General features: G+C 33.1%; 2 protein-coding genes across 2 annotated transcripts; both read left to right on the forward strand.

Annotated features, from left to right (window-relative positions):
* The first annotated feature begins 3,018 nt into the window (after positions 1-3,018).
* Positions 3,019-13,036, forward strand: LOC125210492 (protein LSD1-like). The gene is made up of 8 exons (XM_048110042.1): positions 3,019-3,057; positions 10,736-10,777; positions 11,272-11,385; positions 11,851-11,961; positions 12,099-12,220; positions 12,439-12,519; positions 12,601-12,675; positions 12,760-13,036. The coding sequence occupies exons 3-8, from the start codon at positions 11,274-11,276 to the stop codon at positions 12,790-12,792; spliced, it is 534 nt and encodes a 177-aa protein (XP_047965999.1). The 5' UTR covers positions 3,019-3,057; positions 10,736-10,777; positions 11,272-11,273; the 3' UTR covers positions 12,793-13,036.
* A 4,328-nt stretch (positions 13,037-17,364) lies between these two features.
* LOC125215951 (probable WRKY transcription factor 14) lies at positions 17,365-19,723 on the forward strand. The gene is made up of 3 exons (XM_048117539.1): positions 17,365-17,896; positions 18,298-18,438; positions 19,094-19,723. The coding sequence occupies exons 1-3, from the start codon at positions 17,517-17,519 to the stop codon at positions 19,587-19,589; spliced, it is 1,017 nt and encodes a 338-aa protein (XP_047973496.1). The 5' UTR covers positions 17,365-17,516; the 3' UTR covers positions 19,590-19,723.

Genomic DNA, 19,723 nt, shown 5'->3' on the forward strand with positions numbered 1-19,723 from the left:
TAGTGGAATATGGGGTCTCTTTACCATTTATAGTATTAATGAACCGGGACTCCTATTCGCGGACGACCTAAAATGAAAAAACGAGACTCTTATTCGCGGATGACCTAAAATAGAAAAACGAGACTCTTATTCGCGGACGAAGGGAGTACTAATTAGAACTATTTTTTCACTCTATTTTAGATATTGGAGTAATATTTAAGATGGTCTTTCAACATTTTTAATAATTACAATGAACTCATATCCATGTTGGTGTAAATATCACATAAATAAAATAGTAATTTCACTTTCAACATTTACGCTAAATTTCAGTACAAAATTATATTCCACACTCACTTTTACTTATCAATTACACACTAACTCCACAACACTTTATCAATAGTTTAAATTAAATGAAATTATATAATATTAGTGTTAGTTTAATAAGTACTTTGTCAATACATGGTGCGTTACAACACTAACTTTTCTTAAATTGCTAACTTGTCTTAAATTGCTAATTTGCTAACTCACCAATACAATATATTAACTTATCAATACGATCACATTAAAATATCAACACAAATTTGTGTTGACATTTTAATATATTGTCTTGACATTTTAAAAATCAATGTCAACACAGTGTATTAAAATATCAGCTAATTTTGTGTTGACATTTTAAAAATCAATGTCAACACAGTGTATTAAAATATCAGCTAATTTTATGTTGACATTTCAATGTCATTGTATTTACACTTTTTAATGCACTGCATTGATGAGTTGACAACTCAACACTTTTCAATCATATACTATATTTTAGAATTTCAATATTTTGTAGTACTATTTTAGTTGTTATTGATAGTTTAGCTATTTCTTCTTTACAGTCCTATTAACCACAAATACACTCTTAAAGACCGAACTAGAGGCCAAATTAGGGCCATCCATTTTCTTAATCTTGTGGTTAGGATTAATATACAATTAATTTAATATTTTATTTAATAAAAACTTTTTTATTTTAATTTTTTTAATTTTTTTATTTATTTTTATTATTTTAAATTTTTTAAATTTTTAAAATTTTTTTTATGCAATAAAAACTTGCCAAAGTAAATAATGAACTATATTCACTAAATAATGAACTAAATGATGTATGTTATGAACTTATTACTTCATTCAGTCGTGCTATTACTTCATTCCGTTAGTTTATTACTTCATTTATTCATGCTATTACTTCATTTCGTTAGTTTATTACTTCATTCAGTCATGCTATCACTTCATTCCATTAGTTTATTACTTCATAATGTGTTATGACATAATTATCTTTCAGTTGGGTTTAGGGTTATTACTTCATTCTGTTAGTCTATTACTTCATTTAGTTATGTTATTACTTCATTCCGTTAGTTTATTACTTATTCAGTCATGATATTACTTCATTCTATTAGTTTAGTATTTCATTCCGTTAGTTTATTACTTCATTCAGTCATGCTATTACTTCATAATGTGTTATGACATAATTATCTTACAGTTGAAGTAAATTCATTATATAATGAATGCGAAAAATCACTTCATAACATGCATTCAATTAGTTCATTATGTAGTGAATATAGTTCATTATTTACTCCAACAAGTTTTTATCGAATAAAAAAAAATTTTAAAAAATAAAAAAAATAAAAAAAAATAATTTTTTTTCAAATTTAAAAAAAACATTATTTAAAAAAAAAAAATTTTTATTAAATAAAATATTAAATTAATTATAAATTAATCATAACCATAAGATTAAGAAAAATGAGTTGTCCAAATTTGGTCTCTAGTTCGGTCTTTAAGAAGGGTTCGACATTAATTAGGGCCATCCATTTTCTTAATCTTGTAGTTAGGATTAATATACAATTAATTTAGAAAACGTGTGGTCTACAATTTGTCACGTGTAATTTTTGGTTTAATTAATAAAATAAAAAAAAACTCCAAATTAGGGTTTTAGATGAAAATGTCAATATAGTGTTTCGAAAATATCAACACAATGCTTTGAGAATGTCAACACAATGCTTTAAGAATGTTAACTCATTGCTTATATTGACATTCTACATGTATTATATTGACATATTTTATATAGTATGTTGACATTTCTGCTTATACGAAAAAATTTAAAAATTTTGAATTTTTTTCCAAATTTTGACGTAGGAACATATGCATGTAGGATATTGTTGGAATCCTTATGAAATTATCTTTAATTTGATATATGTTATATGAATTTAAAGTTTTGGGATTTCTTTTAAAAGTTAGTTATAACTAAACATGTAGTTAATTGACATTAATACCCCTATTGATATTTTTTGGAATTAATCCTATGGCTTTATTGACGTTTTTCGTTGATCGTATTGGCATTTAGGGATTGATGATCTAAGCCCTTAATTTGAATATCTAATGGCTATTATTTAATTGTAGTTAGCAATTAAGTTATGAGTTAACAATATAACACTCCCCCTAATTATATACTCCATAATTTAGTTAATGTGACATGTTAAATAGAAAATTGTGTAAGTTACCCCTCCGTTCCATGTTAATAGAGATATTTCATTTTTGGCACTCGTTTTAGAAAAATAATACTCCCTCCTTCCCATTGAAGATGACCCACTTTCCTTTTTAGTTTGTCCCAGCTAAGATGACTTATTACTTAAAATGGAAACACCTTTATCTCTACTTTATTCCCTATCTCTTACTTTACTCTCTCCTCTCAACACACAAAATAAATTTGCATAAAATCCTGTGCGCCCAAGAAAGGGGTCATCTTCCTTGGGACGGAGGGAGTAGTAGATAGTTAAAGTGGAGAAAAAATAAAGTAAGAGAAAGAATAATATAGAAATTTTTTTCTCCACTTTAACTATTTATTATTATTTTTCTAAAACGAGTGCAGAAAATGAAATGTCTCTATTTTAAATAAAAAACGTATAATATGGGCCAGCCCACTAATCAATAACTAACCTAATATATATAGATGAATTAGGTTATATTATTTATTCCCTTCTTCGCCATTCTATCGCCGCCAGCGTTCTTTCTTTATCCTTCTGTCGCCGTCTGCGTTCTTTCTCGGTAAGTTTTTTCTTCTTGCATTTTATTTCTCTCTCTTTCCTTTTTCTATTTTGATAAATATAGACTAATTTATACTTGAATGCAATAAATCATAATCTGAAATAGTTATTTGAAACTATTTTTCTACTGGATTTTAAATTTGCACTACCATTGAAAATAGTCTTAGTAAGCAAGCATTACACAATACAGAGGGTTAGGCTGGGGCATGGGCCCATTTTTTAGTATAGAAAATGGAAACCGATTAAAATTTTATGGATTTGCATTGGATGAATATTAATTCGATTTTAAATTGGTGCCTATGCAATAAGAGCATACGCAATGCGAGCACACACACTAACACACTTTGTATAAACAATACACGTACACACTACACACAACACACACTATATACACATACCTTGGGTTTTAACTCGAACACATTCTATAGCTATACATCTCACAGAAATCAATTACTCCCTCCGTCCCAAAAAAAAGAATATTTGGGACGGGATGGAAATTAATGCATAATTGGTAAAGTAAGAGGGATGAGAGAAGGGTAGTTAAAATAGTGCTAGTGGATAGTGAGACCCATATTATTATTAGTGTTTAATGTGGGCCCTAGTAGTATAAGTTGTAAATAAATTGATGTATATGAGTTTAGGGAACTCTCCATAAATGCAAATAGAATAACTTTATGGTATGAACGATAAAGGAAAGTGTCCTTATTTCTATGGAAACAACATCTTATGTCCACCATTCGAGTCCTAGATCTCTGGAAAAGAAACTGCTCCTCCTAAGCTCATTTCTATTGAGGGAACAACACAAAAGAAAGTAAATCTGACTTCTTTGCTATGGAGGAAACATGACCAAATTTCTAGCCTCATAGCTCAATCCTCACTCACTCAAAGTGTTCTTGCTCACATGGTTGGTTTAACAACTATTCATGAGATCTGATCAGCTCTAGAAGCTAATTTTGCAGGCCAAAATCATGCAGTATACTGCATGACTTTAGCTTCAATCGGCTAAGAAGGAGACTCAATCTAAAAGAAAATATTTAGGAAAGGTCAAGTGTTGTTGTGATGCGCCTGCTGCTGCTGGTTGTAGGATATCAGAGGATGATCAAATTCTTTATATGATTGGAGGTCTTGGATCAAAATATGATCTAGTCATGGTTGTCATATTTTTTAGAACTGATGCTTGGATCATGTAGGAGGTAACTTCTTTATAATTAAGTATTGATACTAGAATAGAAGCTGCAAAATCACCCAAAATCAATATGGCTGGCTTTGCGTCTTCTTTAAACATTGCACAAGTTGTTGGCCAATACACATAAGGCAACAATCGCTTCAAGCAAAATGATGAATGGGGAAGAGGATCCAACTATGGATATGATTTTAGAGGATGCAGAGGTGGAAGATCTAGTGAAAAAGTTAGATCTCGAGGGAGACTCACTTGTCAATTATGTCAAAACCTAGGTCATACCTAAACTTGTTGTTGGTATTGTTTTGAACGACCCTTCAGGCATCATGTATTATCTTTCTAACTTGAAAAGTGCGGCAAAATATCATTGAAGTATTCCTTACATCTCAGTCATAATTTTGGTATTGATATTGCTCATGTTGATAGTTCTACTGTGGTTACTACTTCTTAAACTCCTAATTCCAGATGTTTTCCCCTTAGCAATCTTCTACATGTCTCTAATATTTCTAAGAATCTGCTAAGCGTTTCCCATTTTGCAAAGGATAATCAAATTTATTTTGAATTTCATTTTTCTTACTGCCTTATGAGAGATCAGATTATTAGGAAAATTCTTCTATGGGACGTCCTTGAAAATGATCTCTACAAATTCCTCTTCCATAAGCCTAAAGCTACTTCAACTATTCCAGTCACTCACACTACTCGTTTTCTTCAATCAAGATTCAACTCCATGATGCTCATTCTCACACCGTTCCTAGTGTTTTTCACTCCTCTTGTACTGAATCAGATAGTCTAGAACTTTGTACCAAATGTTAGCGCATTATGCTCTCCCTATTGTAAAAAAGATTCTAGTAGATTGTAAAATTACTTATCATTCAATGAAGTTTGATCTCATTTGTCATTCCTGCTCTATTTCAAAAGGTCACAATTCATTCTGCTCCTTTGGAGCTTGTGCACGCTGGTCTTTGGGACCAACTCCTATTACTTCTATGAATAGTTTTAGAAACTATGTAAATTTTATTGATCATTAAATTGGACTTACTTGGACCTATCTCCTTAAAATAAAAAATGAACCTCTCTCTGTTTTCAAACACTTCAAGTCTGTGGCTGAAAAACAACTTGGTTGCAAACATAAAACCCTTCAAAATTACTGGGGAGGTGAATACATAAGTTTAAATATTTTTTCAAAATGAGTGGATACGTTATCGATAGTCTTGTCCCTACATTCCACAGTAAAATGGTCTTTTAGAGATGAAATATAGACATATAGTGGGGTCAGATCTTATTCTCATAGCCCAATCTGGTTTACCTTCATGCTTCTGAGATGATTCTTTTGTAACCGCCACTTTTCTCATTAATAGTGTCTCACCATATGAAATGCTCTGCAAAACCAAACTAGATTATTTAGCTCTTAAGCTTTTTGAATGCATTTGATATCCCTACATTAAGTTATTCACTAAATTCAAATTAGACATCAGATATGATTTAACAGTCTTTTGGACGTACGATTTCTCTTAGGGTTATAAACCTCCCCTTAAGAGTAGAAAACTCATCATTACAAGGGTTTTCATATTTTTCCATGAATCAATTTTTCATACAAATTTATTACCCATCTCTCCACTCTCTACCTTGCTTCTCCTATTCCATCCATCTCTCATATTTTTCTGCTCCACCATTATATACCACTCTACACTTTACTAATTTTCCCTCTGATAATTTTTTCCACTCTTTATGATCATAGTTCATTTCCTATCAACTTCTCTCCCTCTGCTGCCATCACAAATTTTGATGCTATTTCTAACACCCTTTACTCCCATCACAAATGTTGATTCTATTTCGAACACTCTCTCAATCACCATACCTCCCCTTCCTCATACTCCTTCTCCATCAGCATGCCCCATCCCCATTTCTCATACTCCATTTGTCGCTGACCATCTCAATCATTCTCCTATGGTCACTACAGCTAAACATGGCATTATCAAGCTCGAGGTTGTCATTGATGATGCTTCTTCATAAAAAGAAGATGAACGTTATTTCATTATCCATTAATCTGCCAAGATTTCTCTTGAAATCTCTATTTGGAAATGTGCGTTGATGCAAAATTTCTTGCTCTCCTTCGAAATAGGACTTGGACTCTCAACCTTCTCATTTCTTGAAAGAATCTTATTGGTTCAACTTGGAATTTTAGGATTAAGAAGAATGTTGATGGCTCTATAGCAATGCACAAAGCTTGTTTGGTTGCCCAAGACTTTTCCCAAAAAGTTGGATTTGACTTCCTTGAAACTTTCAACCCGGTTGTCTAGCCAAATACTATCAAACCGATGCTCATTATTGCTTTCACTCATGGATGGTCTGTCAAGCATCTTTTAGTTAATAATTTCTTCATGGTGATCCAGAAGAAGAGATTTATATGAAACAACCACCTGGTATTTGAGCAGGGTGCTCCACGCATGGTTTGTAAACTTAACAAAGCTTTAAGACCTTAAGTACACACTTAGGTCTTGGTTCCTCATTATGAATTCCACTCTCTTTGATCTTGGTTTCCTCAAATCCAAGTGAAACTATATATATCTTACTCTAGGTTGATGATTGACTTTTCATTAGCAGTTCACAATCTAGGATTTAAAGAGTTAATTCTCTCTAAAGGATTTAGGGGAAGTAAAAATATTTTCTTGGCATTGAAGTGTCAAATACTGTTTAAGGGTTTCACTTATCTCAAGCATGATATATAACTAAACTTCTCAAGAAAGTGAAAATGACAGAGGCCAAATCCTTCCCTACTCATATGATTTCTAATTTGGAGTTAGTAAGACAAAGGAATAACCTTCTGTAGATGATAGCTATATAAGAGTGTTGTTGGAGCTCTATAATATGTGACAACTACAAGACGAACTAAGCTTCTTTGTGAATAAAGTAAGTCAATACATGTCATTTTCTCTTCATACTTATTGGAGAGTTGTTAAAAATATTTTAAGATATCTCAATGATTATGTTGATTATACTCTACTCATTAAATCTTCTAAATTTAGATTGGCTGGTTTCTTAGTTTAGATTGGGCATCTTATGTTGATGATAGAAATTTAACATCATGTTATTGTGTTAAGTTTGAAGATAACTTATTTTCATGGTGTGGTATAAAGCTGAAGGTAGTTTCAAGATCAAGCACTGAGACAGAATATAGAAGTTTGGCTCATGTCAATTCTGAAATTGCTTGGATTCAGTCTCTGTTACATGAATTAAACATAAAGCTAGAAGCACCTCCTATCATTTGGGTTGACAATCTTAGTACCATTATTTTGACTTCTAATTCAGTTCTACATTCTCAAGCTAAACACATTGAATTGAATATCCATTTTGTTCGAAATAAAGGGTTTGCCAAATAGATTGATATTAAACATGTGCCTTAATTGATCAAGTGACCGATATATTAACCAAACCACTAAGATTCCAATTCTTAAATAGGCTCGTCACAAACTTGGAGTTTGTTCACTTGCCCTCTCTCAAATTGAGGGGAGGTGTTAGCCAAGATTTAGAATTATTAGAAAACCTTATTAAGAAGATGTTAAGTTTCCTGCACAAGATGAGGAGAAAGAGATAACTATAGTGCCCTTTGCAATTCTTTATTTGTTAATGACAAATAATTATCCGTATCTTTTGTAATTCTAGGTCTATCTTGCAGAGGTGTATACTCATCAACAAAATGAATAAATTTTTGAGTAAATGCCAAAAGTGGTCTTAAACATATGACAACTTTACGATTTTAGTCCAGAACGTTATATTATGAATTATTCACACCCCACAATTGTAAACAAGTCGGATTTAATCCTTTATGGACGATGTCGTTTAACAATGACTGTCAATGGCAGTTTAGGAGTTTAGGGGTTTAGATTAGAATATTTATTTTTTTCGAAAAATATTCTGATTTTATTCGAGAAAAAAAATTAAATAAAAAGAACTTCTTGTTTTTTATAACGCGTTTTACATTGTTTTCTTCCTCATTTTATAACCGCGTTTTATATTCATCTTCTTCCCCGGTTCATTCATTCTGAAGAACCCTAGTTCTTGCAAGAACTATAAGTCTCGGCAGAAACCCAACTTTGTCAACTATGAAGCGTTTGACAAAGAGATGAAAATGACATAAGAAAGTTTACCTTAGCGATATTCAGTTGGGAGAGCTGGAGTGTTGTGTCGAGGCAACAGTAATAATTGTCATACACGAACCAACTCATGGTGAATTAAAGTTCGTTTGTTCACCAGTTTGTGAGCTGGGTTTCATCTAGGGATGTCAATCGGCTCGTTCCATCGAGTTTCGGGCCAACCCTACTCGGGTTGTAGGTCAATCGGGTACGGGCTAATCGGGTTGTGATTTCATGCGGGTTGTAAATGTTCAACCCTAATCCTAAAAGTTCGCGTTTCGGACTAGCCCAACGGGTTAATTGAGTTGCTATCGATAAGATTAACATGCGATCAATCCAATAAATAATAATGGAAATTAGTTATATTCATAAAATATTTAATTGTGACAAATTTGAGATATATGCTTAAACTCAATCATAAGCATGATCAAATACTAATATTTGAGATATTTCGTGAAATTTAAATGCATGTTTTAGAAATTTAAATATTTTTTTAGTGATCTGAAGTTTTAAATTTATTTATTACTCCCTCCGTCCACGAATAAGAGTCCTGTTTTTCCATTTTTGTTCGTCCACGAATAAGAGTCCCGGTTCATAATTTCCATAAATGGTAAAGAGACCTCATATTCCACTAAATTATTCCACTCACATATCATTTAAAACTAATATATACATGTGGGACCCCTATTCCACTAACTTTCTTCCACCCACTTTTCTTACCATTTCTTAAAACCCGCGCCATTTAGAATTGAGACTCTTAATCGTGGACGGAAGGAGTAATTATTATATTAATAAAAATGTAAAATATAATTTGTATATCTATACACATATAAAAGTTTAATATAAAATTGAAAGTTATTTTTTTAGTTATCTATGTTATAAATATAATCAATGAAGTGTCAAATTAGGAGGAAAAAAATAGAATAATAGAAATTTTATCGGGTTGCGGGTTAATCGGGTGTGGGCTAATCGGGTTTTAATTTTATCGGACTAGAAATTTCCAGCCCTTACCTTATAAATTCAGTGGGCTATTCGGGCCAGCCCACGGGTTGCGGGCTACACTGACATCCTTAGTTTTTTCTAGGGTTTAGGATTGTCGGGGAGAATTAGGGTCGGATGGGTTTCGCCGACGAGTACTAGGGTTTGTCGAGGAGAATTGTGTTCGTTCGTTCGCTGGGGAGAACTAGGGTTCGATTGGATTTTGTTCGATGTGCAGGGGTGAGAGAGAGTGGCGATTCAGTATATGGGAGATAGTGACCATTCAGAATGAGAGAAGTGAGAGAAAAAAAATTAGTTGTATATTTTGTGCTCTTTTTGTTAGAAGTATCTCCATTTTGATTTACAATTTTTTTCCATATAAAATTTGGTTATATTTTAGGTGTTAATAAAACGTAATTAGAAACCTAATCCAGTAAAAAATAGCCTAAACTCCCGTTGACCGTTATTTTTAAACGGCGCCGTCCAAAAAGGACTAAATCTAGCCCATTTTCAATTGCGAGGGACGAATAATTCAAAAGATAATGTTCTAGACCAAAATCGTAAATCGTCATATGTTTAGGATCACTTTTGTCCTTTACTCTAAACATTTTGAAATATGTCGCTCACCTCTGCAAAGTAAAATTGCTACATTTCTTTGACTATCTTATCATATTCTCTCTTCATCCGCGAATAGGAGTCTTGTATTTCCATTTTAGTCCGTCTGCAAATAGAAGTCTCGGTTCACTTTTACCATAAATAGTAATAGGCTCTCTCCCATATTCCACTAACTCATTCCACTCACATTTAATTTAAAACTAATGTATATAAGTGAGATCTATATCCCATTAACTTTTTTCAACCCACTTATTTAAAAGTAAGATTTCTAATGGCGGATGGAGGATGGAGGATGGAGTGGGTAGTTGTTTCTCTCTCATCACCCAGGTAATTATACTGCTGTTATGTCGCAACTACTCCCGGCAACATTGACGTCAAAAAGATAAATAGACATTTGATGGTAAAAGAAGTAAAATAAAAAAGAAAGTGTAAAAAAATGAAAAATACCACAAACTAAAAAAAGCTTCATTTTTACGATTTAAGTAAATTAATTTTATATAAGCTTCTGTGAGTATTAAGACAGAGAGAACGTAACCACACATGCATAAATAATTCAAATTATATAAAGGCCAAGAATTTGAATTGAAATGATATGTTTAATTTTGTGTATATTTAGTCTTCTCTGTTGACCTTGATAATCTTCAACGGAGAAGAAAACAACAAAATTCAATCTAATCCAACTGCAATCGCGCCAGATCTAACTACCTTGTCCCTTTTCAATTTCAATATTTTTTCGCATTGGTTGTTTATCGCAGTAACTGCTCGTGTTTTAGGAATTACAGAGTGTCTCGCACTGCAATCCGCCAGTTCTGCAGGTCTGACAAAATCTCCATCACTGCTTGTTTTTCTCTGTTCAATTCGTTTAGTAGCCCTTTGAGTTTACAGTTTTGCACTGCAAATTTTGAGTTTTGTTGATTTCTGTTCAATTGTGTGAATCAGCGATAATTTGGGAATTTGGATAGGTTTAATGTGCGGCATTTTTGGTTAGGACTTTGTTTTTTGCTTTTAATGTATAATTAATGAATTATTAGACGAATGCACTTTTATCTTTGACAATTGAGCTTTAAAGGAGTTTTCAAATTCATGTAATTTTCAAATTTCTGTAAAATCCGGAAAAATAAAGGAGTTTTTTTTGTTAGGACTCTGTTTCGTTGCTTTCAATGCATGGATACTTAAACTGGCATAGTTGGTTTTAAACTCGGAAGTTTTGTGTAGTTTCTCAAATTTCAGTATAATATCGAAAAGCTAATGAGTTTTCGGTTGTGTTGCTTTCAATTTTTGCTCTTGATTCTGGATTTTGGATGGGCAGATATGCAGAGCCAAGTGGTTTGTAGTGGGTGTAGAACCTTCCTTCTTTACCCGAGCGGAGCTACAAATGTTTGCTGTGCAATTTGCAACACGGTCAATATTGTGCCACCACCTGGTAATTATAAAGAATACCCCTGCCAAGATATTATTAATCTACTGAAGTCGATAGGAAAGAATAGTACACATGTTTGTGTTTTTGGTGCATGCTGTGTTAGTTTAGTTTATCATGCCCACAGTTCGTCATTACCACTTCGGTAGCAGCCTCTCTCTCTCCTTCCCTTCTCATCACGTGTATTTTGAGTGATTCCTTTCATGCATTAGAGCAATTTGTGTTTTGCATTTATACTTTATTAGTACTCCTCTAGCTGTGTTTATTTCTTGGTGGCTGGATCTTACTGCATATTCTCTAGCATCTTGTCTTTTGATGTATTTGAAAATAAATGATGGCTTGTTTGCACTGGCAAATCAACCACACAGAGAAGGTGTTGTTAGTGAATTATCAATATATTTGGCAGTGATAACAAGAAAGTGTGTGATCGATCGAATTTCACGTTTCTGTGTTTTTCGGTATTCTATGCAGGGGTGGAGATGGCTCAATTGGTATGTGGAGGTTGCCGCACCTTGCTTATGCATGCTCGTGGAGCAACCAGTGTCAGGTGTTCCTGCTGTCACACTGTAAATCTTGTGCCAGGTATAGATTTGACAATGATATTTACATACTAATGCTAGATCTTAGTATTGTCTTTTTTATGGCAGTTGTGCAAGTTATGGTGTTCTTTTAATAGATCTTCGATCATTGCCTAATTATTTTTCACTGACGGTGTGCAGCTGTCTCGCCTCCTAGTAATGTTGCTCATGTCAACTGTGGAAATTGCCATACAATGCTGATGTATGCTGCTGGAGCACCATCAGTAAAATGTGCTATTTGTCACTTCATCACAGCTGTTAACGTTAGTATAAGGCTTATTCTCTCTTTTACTCTCTTTATTTAATAGAGATCTTCATTTCGTTAAATGGATACAAATTTGGTCTTCGATATGTTTGTTAAGCGGTAGGAGAGATATGCTTATCATATGAAAACATGAAATTGGTTCAACACTGGGAAACATTTCATATTTCATTGGATATTATTATGCTTCAACTCCACTCTACTGCACATTTTTTGCAGATGGGCGACACGAGTGTTCCCGTTCCTGTAAATATACCTGCAGGGAATTCCAATTCTGCACCAACACACTCTACCTCTACAGTAAGTTCAACAAACTGGCATGAGAGCGAAACCTTCTTTTGCACAAATTGATTGGAAACTGAATTCATTTTCTTGCTGCAGGTAACAACAGCCGGTTCTCATAATCAAACGGTAGTGGTGCAGAACCCCATGACCCTCGATGAAAGTGGCAACTTGGTCAGTTCTTCTTTCAACCCTTCGTTTCGCATTCCTTGTTGTGGTACTATTTCATGTAAAATGATCAATTCTGTTCTTCCACAGGTGACCAATGTCGTCGTTGGCGTCACAACATAAGGTGCATCGGAAGCGACGTTGGCTTAAATAAACAAGCATATAGAGTGACCCTGTGTATATCGTGGCTATGACTAATATGGAGGGTAACATTTGTTGTGAAGTACCAGATGAAAACTGGACAATTTTTCTGCTTTCATGATACTTGGAATTAGTTAATAATGAATTGATACACTCCCAATGATCAACAAATGGTTTAGGGGTAAGTGGTAACCCCATCGACGTGATACAAATAATATTTTCTAGATGCCCCACTGTCATCAGTATATAATGTGACATCTTACCATGTTATAGTAAGACAATGATAAGAATTAAATAAAATAAAAACAAGTTGGTAGACTGAAATCAAGGACTTATGCCGGCTGTCTTTACAATTTCACAACGTTTAATGATGCTCCCCAACGTGACAACCTTGAATTAATCCGAAAGGGAAACACCTTAATTAAGTAGATATAAACACAGATTTTTTATGACTTTGGTTTTGTGGAAAAGAAAATTTTAAATCAAATTGCACTCAAAGTGAGCACGAGATCTCGAATCGATGCTGCTAAAATTATGATAAAAAAATAGGATTTTAACTTTTGCAATTGGAAGTAAAGTCTTCATTTCTCACATGAAATTGGACCAAACAATCTACCACAGAATTCTAGGATTATTCTACGCTGATATGTTTATCCTTTATTGAATGTTGCATTTAATGGAATTTGTTTAAGACTTAGCTACGATTCTCATCTGGTAGTTTCGACGATTATTGCCAATTTAGTAACAATTTTAACAAATAAAATTAAGATAATATCCGATGTTCTTCCTTAGGATAATAAAATAGATCTCGCAGAAAAGAGATGATAGTCATTTGGACTGAGATGGCCGAATTATTTAAGTATACCATTCAAATTAAATTAATTTTATTTTTTCATATTTAATTATATAAGTATGTTGCTAGTTTCTGGTCTCAAATTTATGCTACTACTATATTAATATTTAAGTTACACGATCTCAATAGATTAAACACTGAATTCTATGAAGAATTAATACATTGAAATTTTATTTTAGACTATATTTTTGTTTTGATGACTTGTACAATATATTCTAACCGTCCTGGTTTTTTTCTTGACTCTTAAGTAGATCAAGTGTAATAACAAATCATATAAATTGCAACGGAATAGTCCAACACAACAATAGTTGTCAATTTCCGGCCGTTTGACTTGGTGGTGGATTGCGTGAGAGACGTAGATATTGAAACCCTATATAACTAAACATTAACAAAAATTTTACTAACCATAATAAAAATATAAACTTTGACGTAATATAAAATTGTCAAAAAGCATGACTCATTAGACAGTTTGACAAAAACCTTTCTTAAATGAGTATAAGATAAATTTAAATGTGAACTTATAAAATATACCCCATCAGTTGCGATTAGAGTCCTACTCACGGTTATTCGCCAATAATAGTCTCAGTTCATTTTAACTAGTTATTCGCCGATAATAGTCTCATATCATTTTTATTGTTATTCGCCAATAATAGCCTTACTAATTTATTATAAAATTAATAATATATAAAAATGAGATTCATATTTTACTATTTTAATCTATCAATTTTATTTTATATTTCTTAAATATTCTTGCAGAATTCAACCGAGACTCCTAACGTGGAAGACGATGCATCCAGTATCTCCCTCCATCTTAATAAAGAGGAAAGGCAAAAAATCTTTCCCAACCCTTAATTGTTGAATTCCAAACCTAATATTTTTTAATCAATTTGGCAAACGCTTAATCACACATAGATCATGGACCCCCACTTTTGACTTGTTTATCAGTGTGACACATTTATTAATTACAATTGAAAAGTATCCTAGACAGCAAAAAGAATAAAAATAAAAATAAAAATAAAATAAACATAAAAAGGGCTGGCAGCTTTCAATCACGGCCGTCCATGTAGGCTGCATCAACGGTCGAGATCACACGTAGTGGGTGAGGTGGCCGGTATATAGCTCGACGGCTGACATCAGGCGGTGGTAGCCGTATCTCACGCGTGCGGATATATGAACATGACTCTTATCCTAATTAATTATTTAATTAACTGATTAATTAATACATTACTATTATCTGTCTTAATCATCGATGCGTGATTGTCGTTATGTGGCTTATTAAATTATTTGGGGTTGATTAAAGTATTCAAATTGGGACTTATTTATTAATTTTCTAGATCACATAGAATGATATGCTTCTGATATGACTCTTTTGTTGATCGATATGTGTCTAATTATGGGATAGTTTTTACTTGAAACATAATCTGATCAGTGTCAGTTTATTTTCTTGTGGATTCTTTTGTCTTATGTTACGACATAGAAGGTGGAATATCCCATACTCTTTCCGTCACTACAGAGTATACACTTTGAGTTTAACACGAATTTTAATACAAAATTGGTAAAGTAAAAGAGATATAAAGAGAAAAAGTAAATAAATATTATTAGTAGAGAATGAATCACATCTCATTCGAAAGAAAAGAGTTTCAAAATTAGAAAGTATATATTTATATGAGATGGATTAAAATGAAAAAAAATGGATATTTTTATGGGACAGAGAATAAAAAAAGAGTTTCAAAATTAGAAAGTATATATTTATATGAGATGGATTAAAATGAAAAAAAATGGATATTTTTATGGGACAGAGAAAGTGAAAATCGTATCTGTAAATCAATAAAGACTGTTTATCCATCAATGAATTGATTAATAACCTTTTACGAGTATTTATTAGGAAATTTACAATATTAATAAAATAAGAATATTCCATGAGTACAGCTCTAAATATCTAGCCGCTAATTGTTAAAATATCCGCCCTAGTACTTTATATTTTAACTTGCAGAAGTAGACTTTAGATTTAGAGTAAAGGTCAAATGTGATCCCTAACATACGACCGTTTTATCAATTTGGTCCTTAACATTATCATTTTGATTATTTGGTCCCTCGCAAATGAATTCGGATCCGAATCGGTCATCACTTAACAGAACCGTCAAAAAATAGACGGTGATTGCAATTTGACTATATTAAATTACTAATGGTAATTAATTATACCAAATTATAATTCTTAATTCCTATTAAATTACAAATTATTCATTTCATTTTGCAACTGATACTAATCTTTTTTCCAATTTTGCTAATAGGAAAAGAATTATAATTAGGTATAATTAATTACCATTAGTAATTTAATATAGTCAAATTGCAATCACCGTCTATTATTTTTACGGTATTGTTAACTGAGGACCGACTCGGGTCCGAGTTTATTTGTGAGGGACTAAATAATCAAAAAGCAAATTGATAAAACGACCATATATTAGGGACCACATTTGGCCTTTATTCTTAGATTTATAGAAAAGTGCGGCAAGGAAGTAATATTAAAATTATACTTCAATTAATGTGGATCTCAAGTGTCTAGGTTCTACCTTTATAGGGAGTAAGTAGCTAACCTACTTACTAAGATGAATGAATTACTAAATCATAGGTGTCCATACAAAAAGAAGAATGTTTAAGGATTTTTTTCTAATTAATTAAGAATGATAATTTATATTTTTATAGAAACTATCTAAAATTTAAAAATATCTTCAGTCTAGGTGTTGTAACTAAAATTAGAGAATACAAGCGAAATTGTCGAAAGACAAAAGATTTATAAGGTTCAATCAACAATTATGTTCTCAACACAACTACGTATTGTACGTACATAATTATAGTGATATTTGAATTAATTCTGACTCACACAACATTCTCTATAAAAAATGATAATTTTCTCGCTTGAATATCAACTCTCGCTTGAATATACAGTGTAGGATTGGACAATAGATACTTACATTAGCCTAATTACATTTACACCCACACCATAGACATAATTAACAGCGTAAAATTTTCAAAGTGGAAATTAAAGTAGATTTTCTGAATTTTGAATTTGAAATTTCACTTAGCCAACCTTTTTGTTATTTGATTTGGTAAATTAAAGTTTTTGTCCAACAAATTGCATAAAATATGGAGTGATATATATTTATAGAAATGAAAAATAAAAAACTTTGATTGCTAGCTTGGGTTTGATCCCCCTGGCAAAACCATGCACGAAAATGTGTGATCAAATCAACAAAGCAATTTTTTACTTTGTCCGTTAATACATTCAGACATGATATTGCCTATAACGGTGTAGTTTTTCACTTACTAGTATAATATTTCCGTCATATTTTCTTTATATCCATATGATTTTTTAATTTTATACTTCCTCTGTCTCAAGATAATTTATATATTTTTTTTGGTCATGAAATTTAAGAAATTGATCATGTGTTAAAAGTTAACTAAAATAGAGTAAAATATGTAAAATGATAAAGTTTTCACTTTTTTTTCAAAAACAAATAATCCAACTACATTGAGTACGACTCAACCATCTTGAGACAACAGAAGTATTAAAACTCATGTGGTTTACTAATTCTATTTTTCATGGACTGTGATAGTGTACTTATTAATTTAATAAAATGGTAAAAAAGACAAATAAAATGAGAAAGAGCTCTTTCATATCCGAAGTCAGCGTCTCATTCTTCTTCCCCAACATCCCCACCTCTCTCTCTCTCTCAAAGAAACAATCTCAGTTATCGTCAATCAAACTCGAGAAACCTTAAGATCGAGGAGTGCATGCACCGTCACTAATTCAAATGAAAATCTACCAAATTTCGTTGCCACTTGTTTAGCTAAGATGATGGAGAACAATCAAGGCGACTTAGCCGATGTAGTCGGCGCCACCACAACCGCCACCGCAACACCATCACAACAGCCTGCTGCGGACTGGCGATTTTCAAGAACTTCAATCAACTACCCTCCGGAATATTTTGGCGATCCATTCACTTACATCTCCGATATTCCTCTCATCCAAACCCCTCCAACTACTTCTCACCTCTTCTACAATTCCAATCCCGATCACATGAAGAAACCCTCAAACATTTTCTCCCGGATGCTCGAAATCTCTCCGAATACGAAGCCACGTGAATCTCAAGCGCCGCCGCCGCCGCAAAGGGAGGTGAAGAATCCCCCTATTTTGCAGATCTCGTCTCCGCGAAATGCGCCCATCAAAAGAAGGTGGGAGTTCCTTTTTTTTATTTTTTTGAATTATTGTTAGTAGTAGGATTTTAAATATTGCATCTTGCATTAATTAACTGTGGAAGTTGAAGGGATATCACATGCCCTAATTAATGAGGCAATGACCCCGAAATAGGGTTTTGGTTTTGGTTGACTATAGTGTTCATTTTTTTTACTACTAATTGAGATTATTAATTTATCAAAATCCTTCAAAATTAATCAGACTTTGCTTTCATGCTACTATTATTTTCAGATATGACAATTTCTTAAAATCATATTCTCCGCGATTTTGGTCTATTTTTATTTCTTCTCTCATTACAAAAGGCAGTGCAGAAACTGCAATTGAAATGAATTGAGTTGAGTTTATGAAAAACTGATTTTGACGCAAGATTTAAATGTAGGAAAAGTCAGGCGAAGAAAGTAGTTTGTATTCCAGCAGCAGCACCAGCAAACAGCAGAGCTACCGGAGAAGTTGTTCCATCGGATCTTTGGGCATGGCGCAAGTACGGACAGAAGCCAATCAAGGGTTCGCCTTATCCTAGGTATCATCATACTCCCTCCGTTTACTATAAATAGAAATTCTTTCCTTTTTGGTTTTTTCCAGAAATTGAAAATTGCCATTTTAAGAAGTGGACTTTACAATCAACTAACACTAACTCCTCTCTTCCTTTGTCTTACTTTATCCATTTTTCCTAACTTCTTTTTACTTTACCAATTTTGCATTAAAACTCGTCCAAACTTTCTATTTTAAAAAATGAAGGGAATGTCTCTTTGATCAGTCATAATAAAGATGATTCATTCATAATAAAAAAGACATGTCTTTTTGATCTATGCATTGTTATCTCTCCACTTAACACAAAATAACAATATCTAAAAGTTTGTGTTGCTCGAGAAAGGGATCATCTAGAGGGAGTATAAGTTATACTCCTATCAAAATAGAAGATAATGAAGGATAACTATCCAAAGACTTGCAAAATCTCTAAATTAATTTTTTTTATCTAGTCATGTGGGAGAATGTGTGTAGTTTACCTTATTCGCAGTCTAATTCTTTTGCATTGTGTTTATAGAATGAAATCATATAAAGATTTCATTATAACCTCCATATATTGATATTTCAAATAAGTTCAGATAATGTGTTAATATTGTGTCTAAATCCAAGATTCTAATTAAGTTGTAACAAAACTACTACATCTGCAGGGGCTATTACAGATGTAGTAGCTCAAAGGGGTGTTCGGCGAGGAAACAAGTGGAGCGGAGCCGAACCGACCCGAATATGCTCATGATCACCTACACCTCGGAGCACAACCATCCGTGGCCGACACAGCGCAACGCTCTCGCCGGCTCCACCCGATCTCAACCACCCAAGACCACCAAGGACTCAGAAAAGGATACAAACCCCAAAAATCACGACCACAAGGAAACCTCCATTGACAACCATGGAGCCGTCAAAGAAGAGGTGGATAATCGGGTTGAAGCTGAATTCGACGAAACATACAAGCCGGATCAAGATAGTTTTTTTGCCGATTTGGGGGAAATTGGAGATGATCCATTGAGTTTATTCGGACAAGGGTTTACATCACGTGATGATGGCAATAGTCATAGTGATTTGGATCCGTTTGACTTGTATGATTGGGCAATCAGCCCCACGGCGACGGAGGCGGAGGTGGTGGAGGACTCGGCCGGGAGATCTTGAAATGGTTCCTTTGATAATCTCTGTACAATATTTAGAAGGTGTTTTAAGAGGTTTGGGCTTGCATGGGAAACTTTGATTTTTTAATGATTGATTTAATAGCAAAAAATTTACGAGGCAATCTGGCCTTGTTAATA

This window comes from Salvia hispanica, chromosome 3, assembly GCF_023119035.1.
Source record: "Salvia hispanica cultivar TCC Black 2014 chromosome 3, UniMelb_Shisp_WGS_1.0, whole genome shotgun sequence".
In the NCBI taxonomy this organism is placed as follows: Eukaryota; Viridiplantae; Streptophyta; class Magnoliopsida; order Lamiales; family Lamiaceae; genus Salvia; species Salvia hispanica.

What these genes read in the sequence shown, in the direction of transcription:
- LOC125210492 (XM_048110042.1), top strand. Translation starts at nt 11,274, where the DNA reads ATGCAGAGCCAAGTGGTTTGTAGTGGGTGTAGAACCTTCCTTCTTTAC. An exon ending in CAATATTGTGCCACCACCTG is followed by an intron (nt 11,386 to 11,850) that starts GTAATTATAAAG and finishes TATTCTATGCAG; the next exon opens with GGGTGGAGATGGCTCAATTG. An exon ending in CACTGTAAATCTTGTGCCAG is followed by an intron (nt 11,962 to 12,098) that starts GTATAGATTTGA and finishes GACGGTGTGCAG; the next exon opens with CTGTCTCGCCTCCTAGTAAT.
- LOC125215951 (XM_048117539.1), top strand. Translation starts at nt 17,517, where the DNA reads ATGATGGAGAACAATCAAGGCGACTTAGCCGATGTAGTCGGCGCCACC. An exon ending in AATGCGCCCATCAAAAGAAG is followed by an intron (nt 17,897 to 18,297) that starts GTGGGAGTTCCT and finishes ATTTAAATGTAG; the next exon opens with GAAAAGTCAGGCGAAGAAAG. An exon ending in AAGGGTTCGCCTTATCCTAG is followed by an intron (nt 18,439 to 19,093) that starts GTATCATCATAC and finishes CTACATCTGCAG; the next exon opens with GGGCTATTACAGATGTAGTA.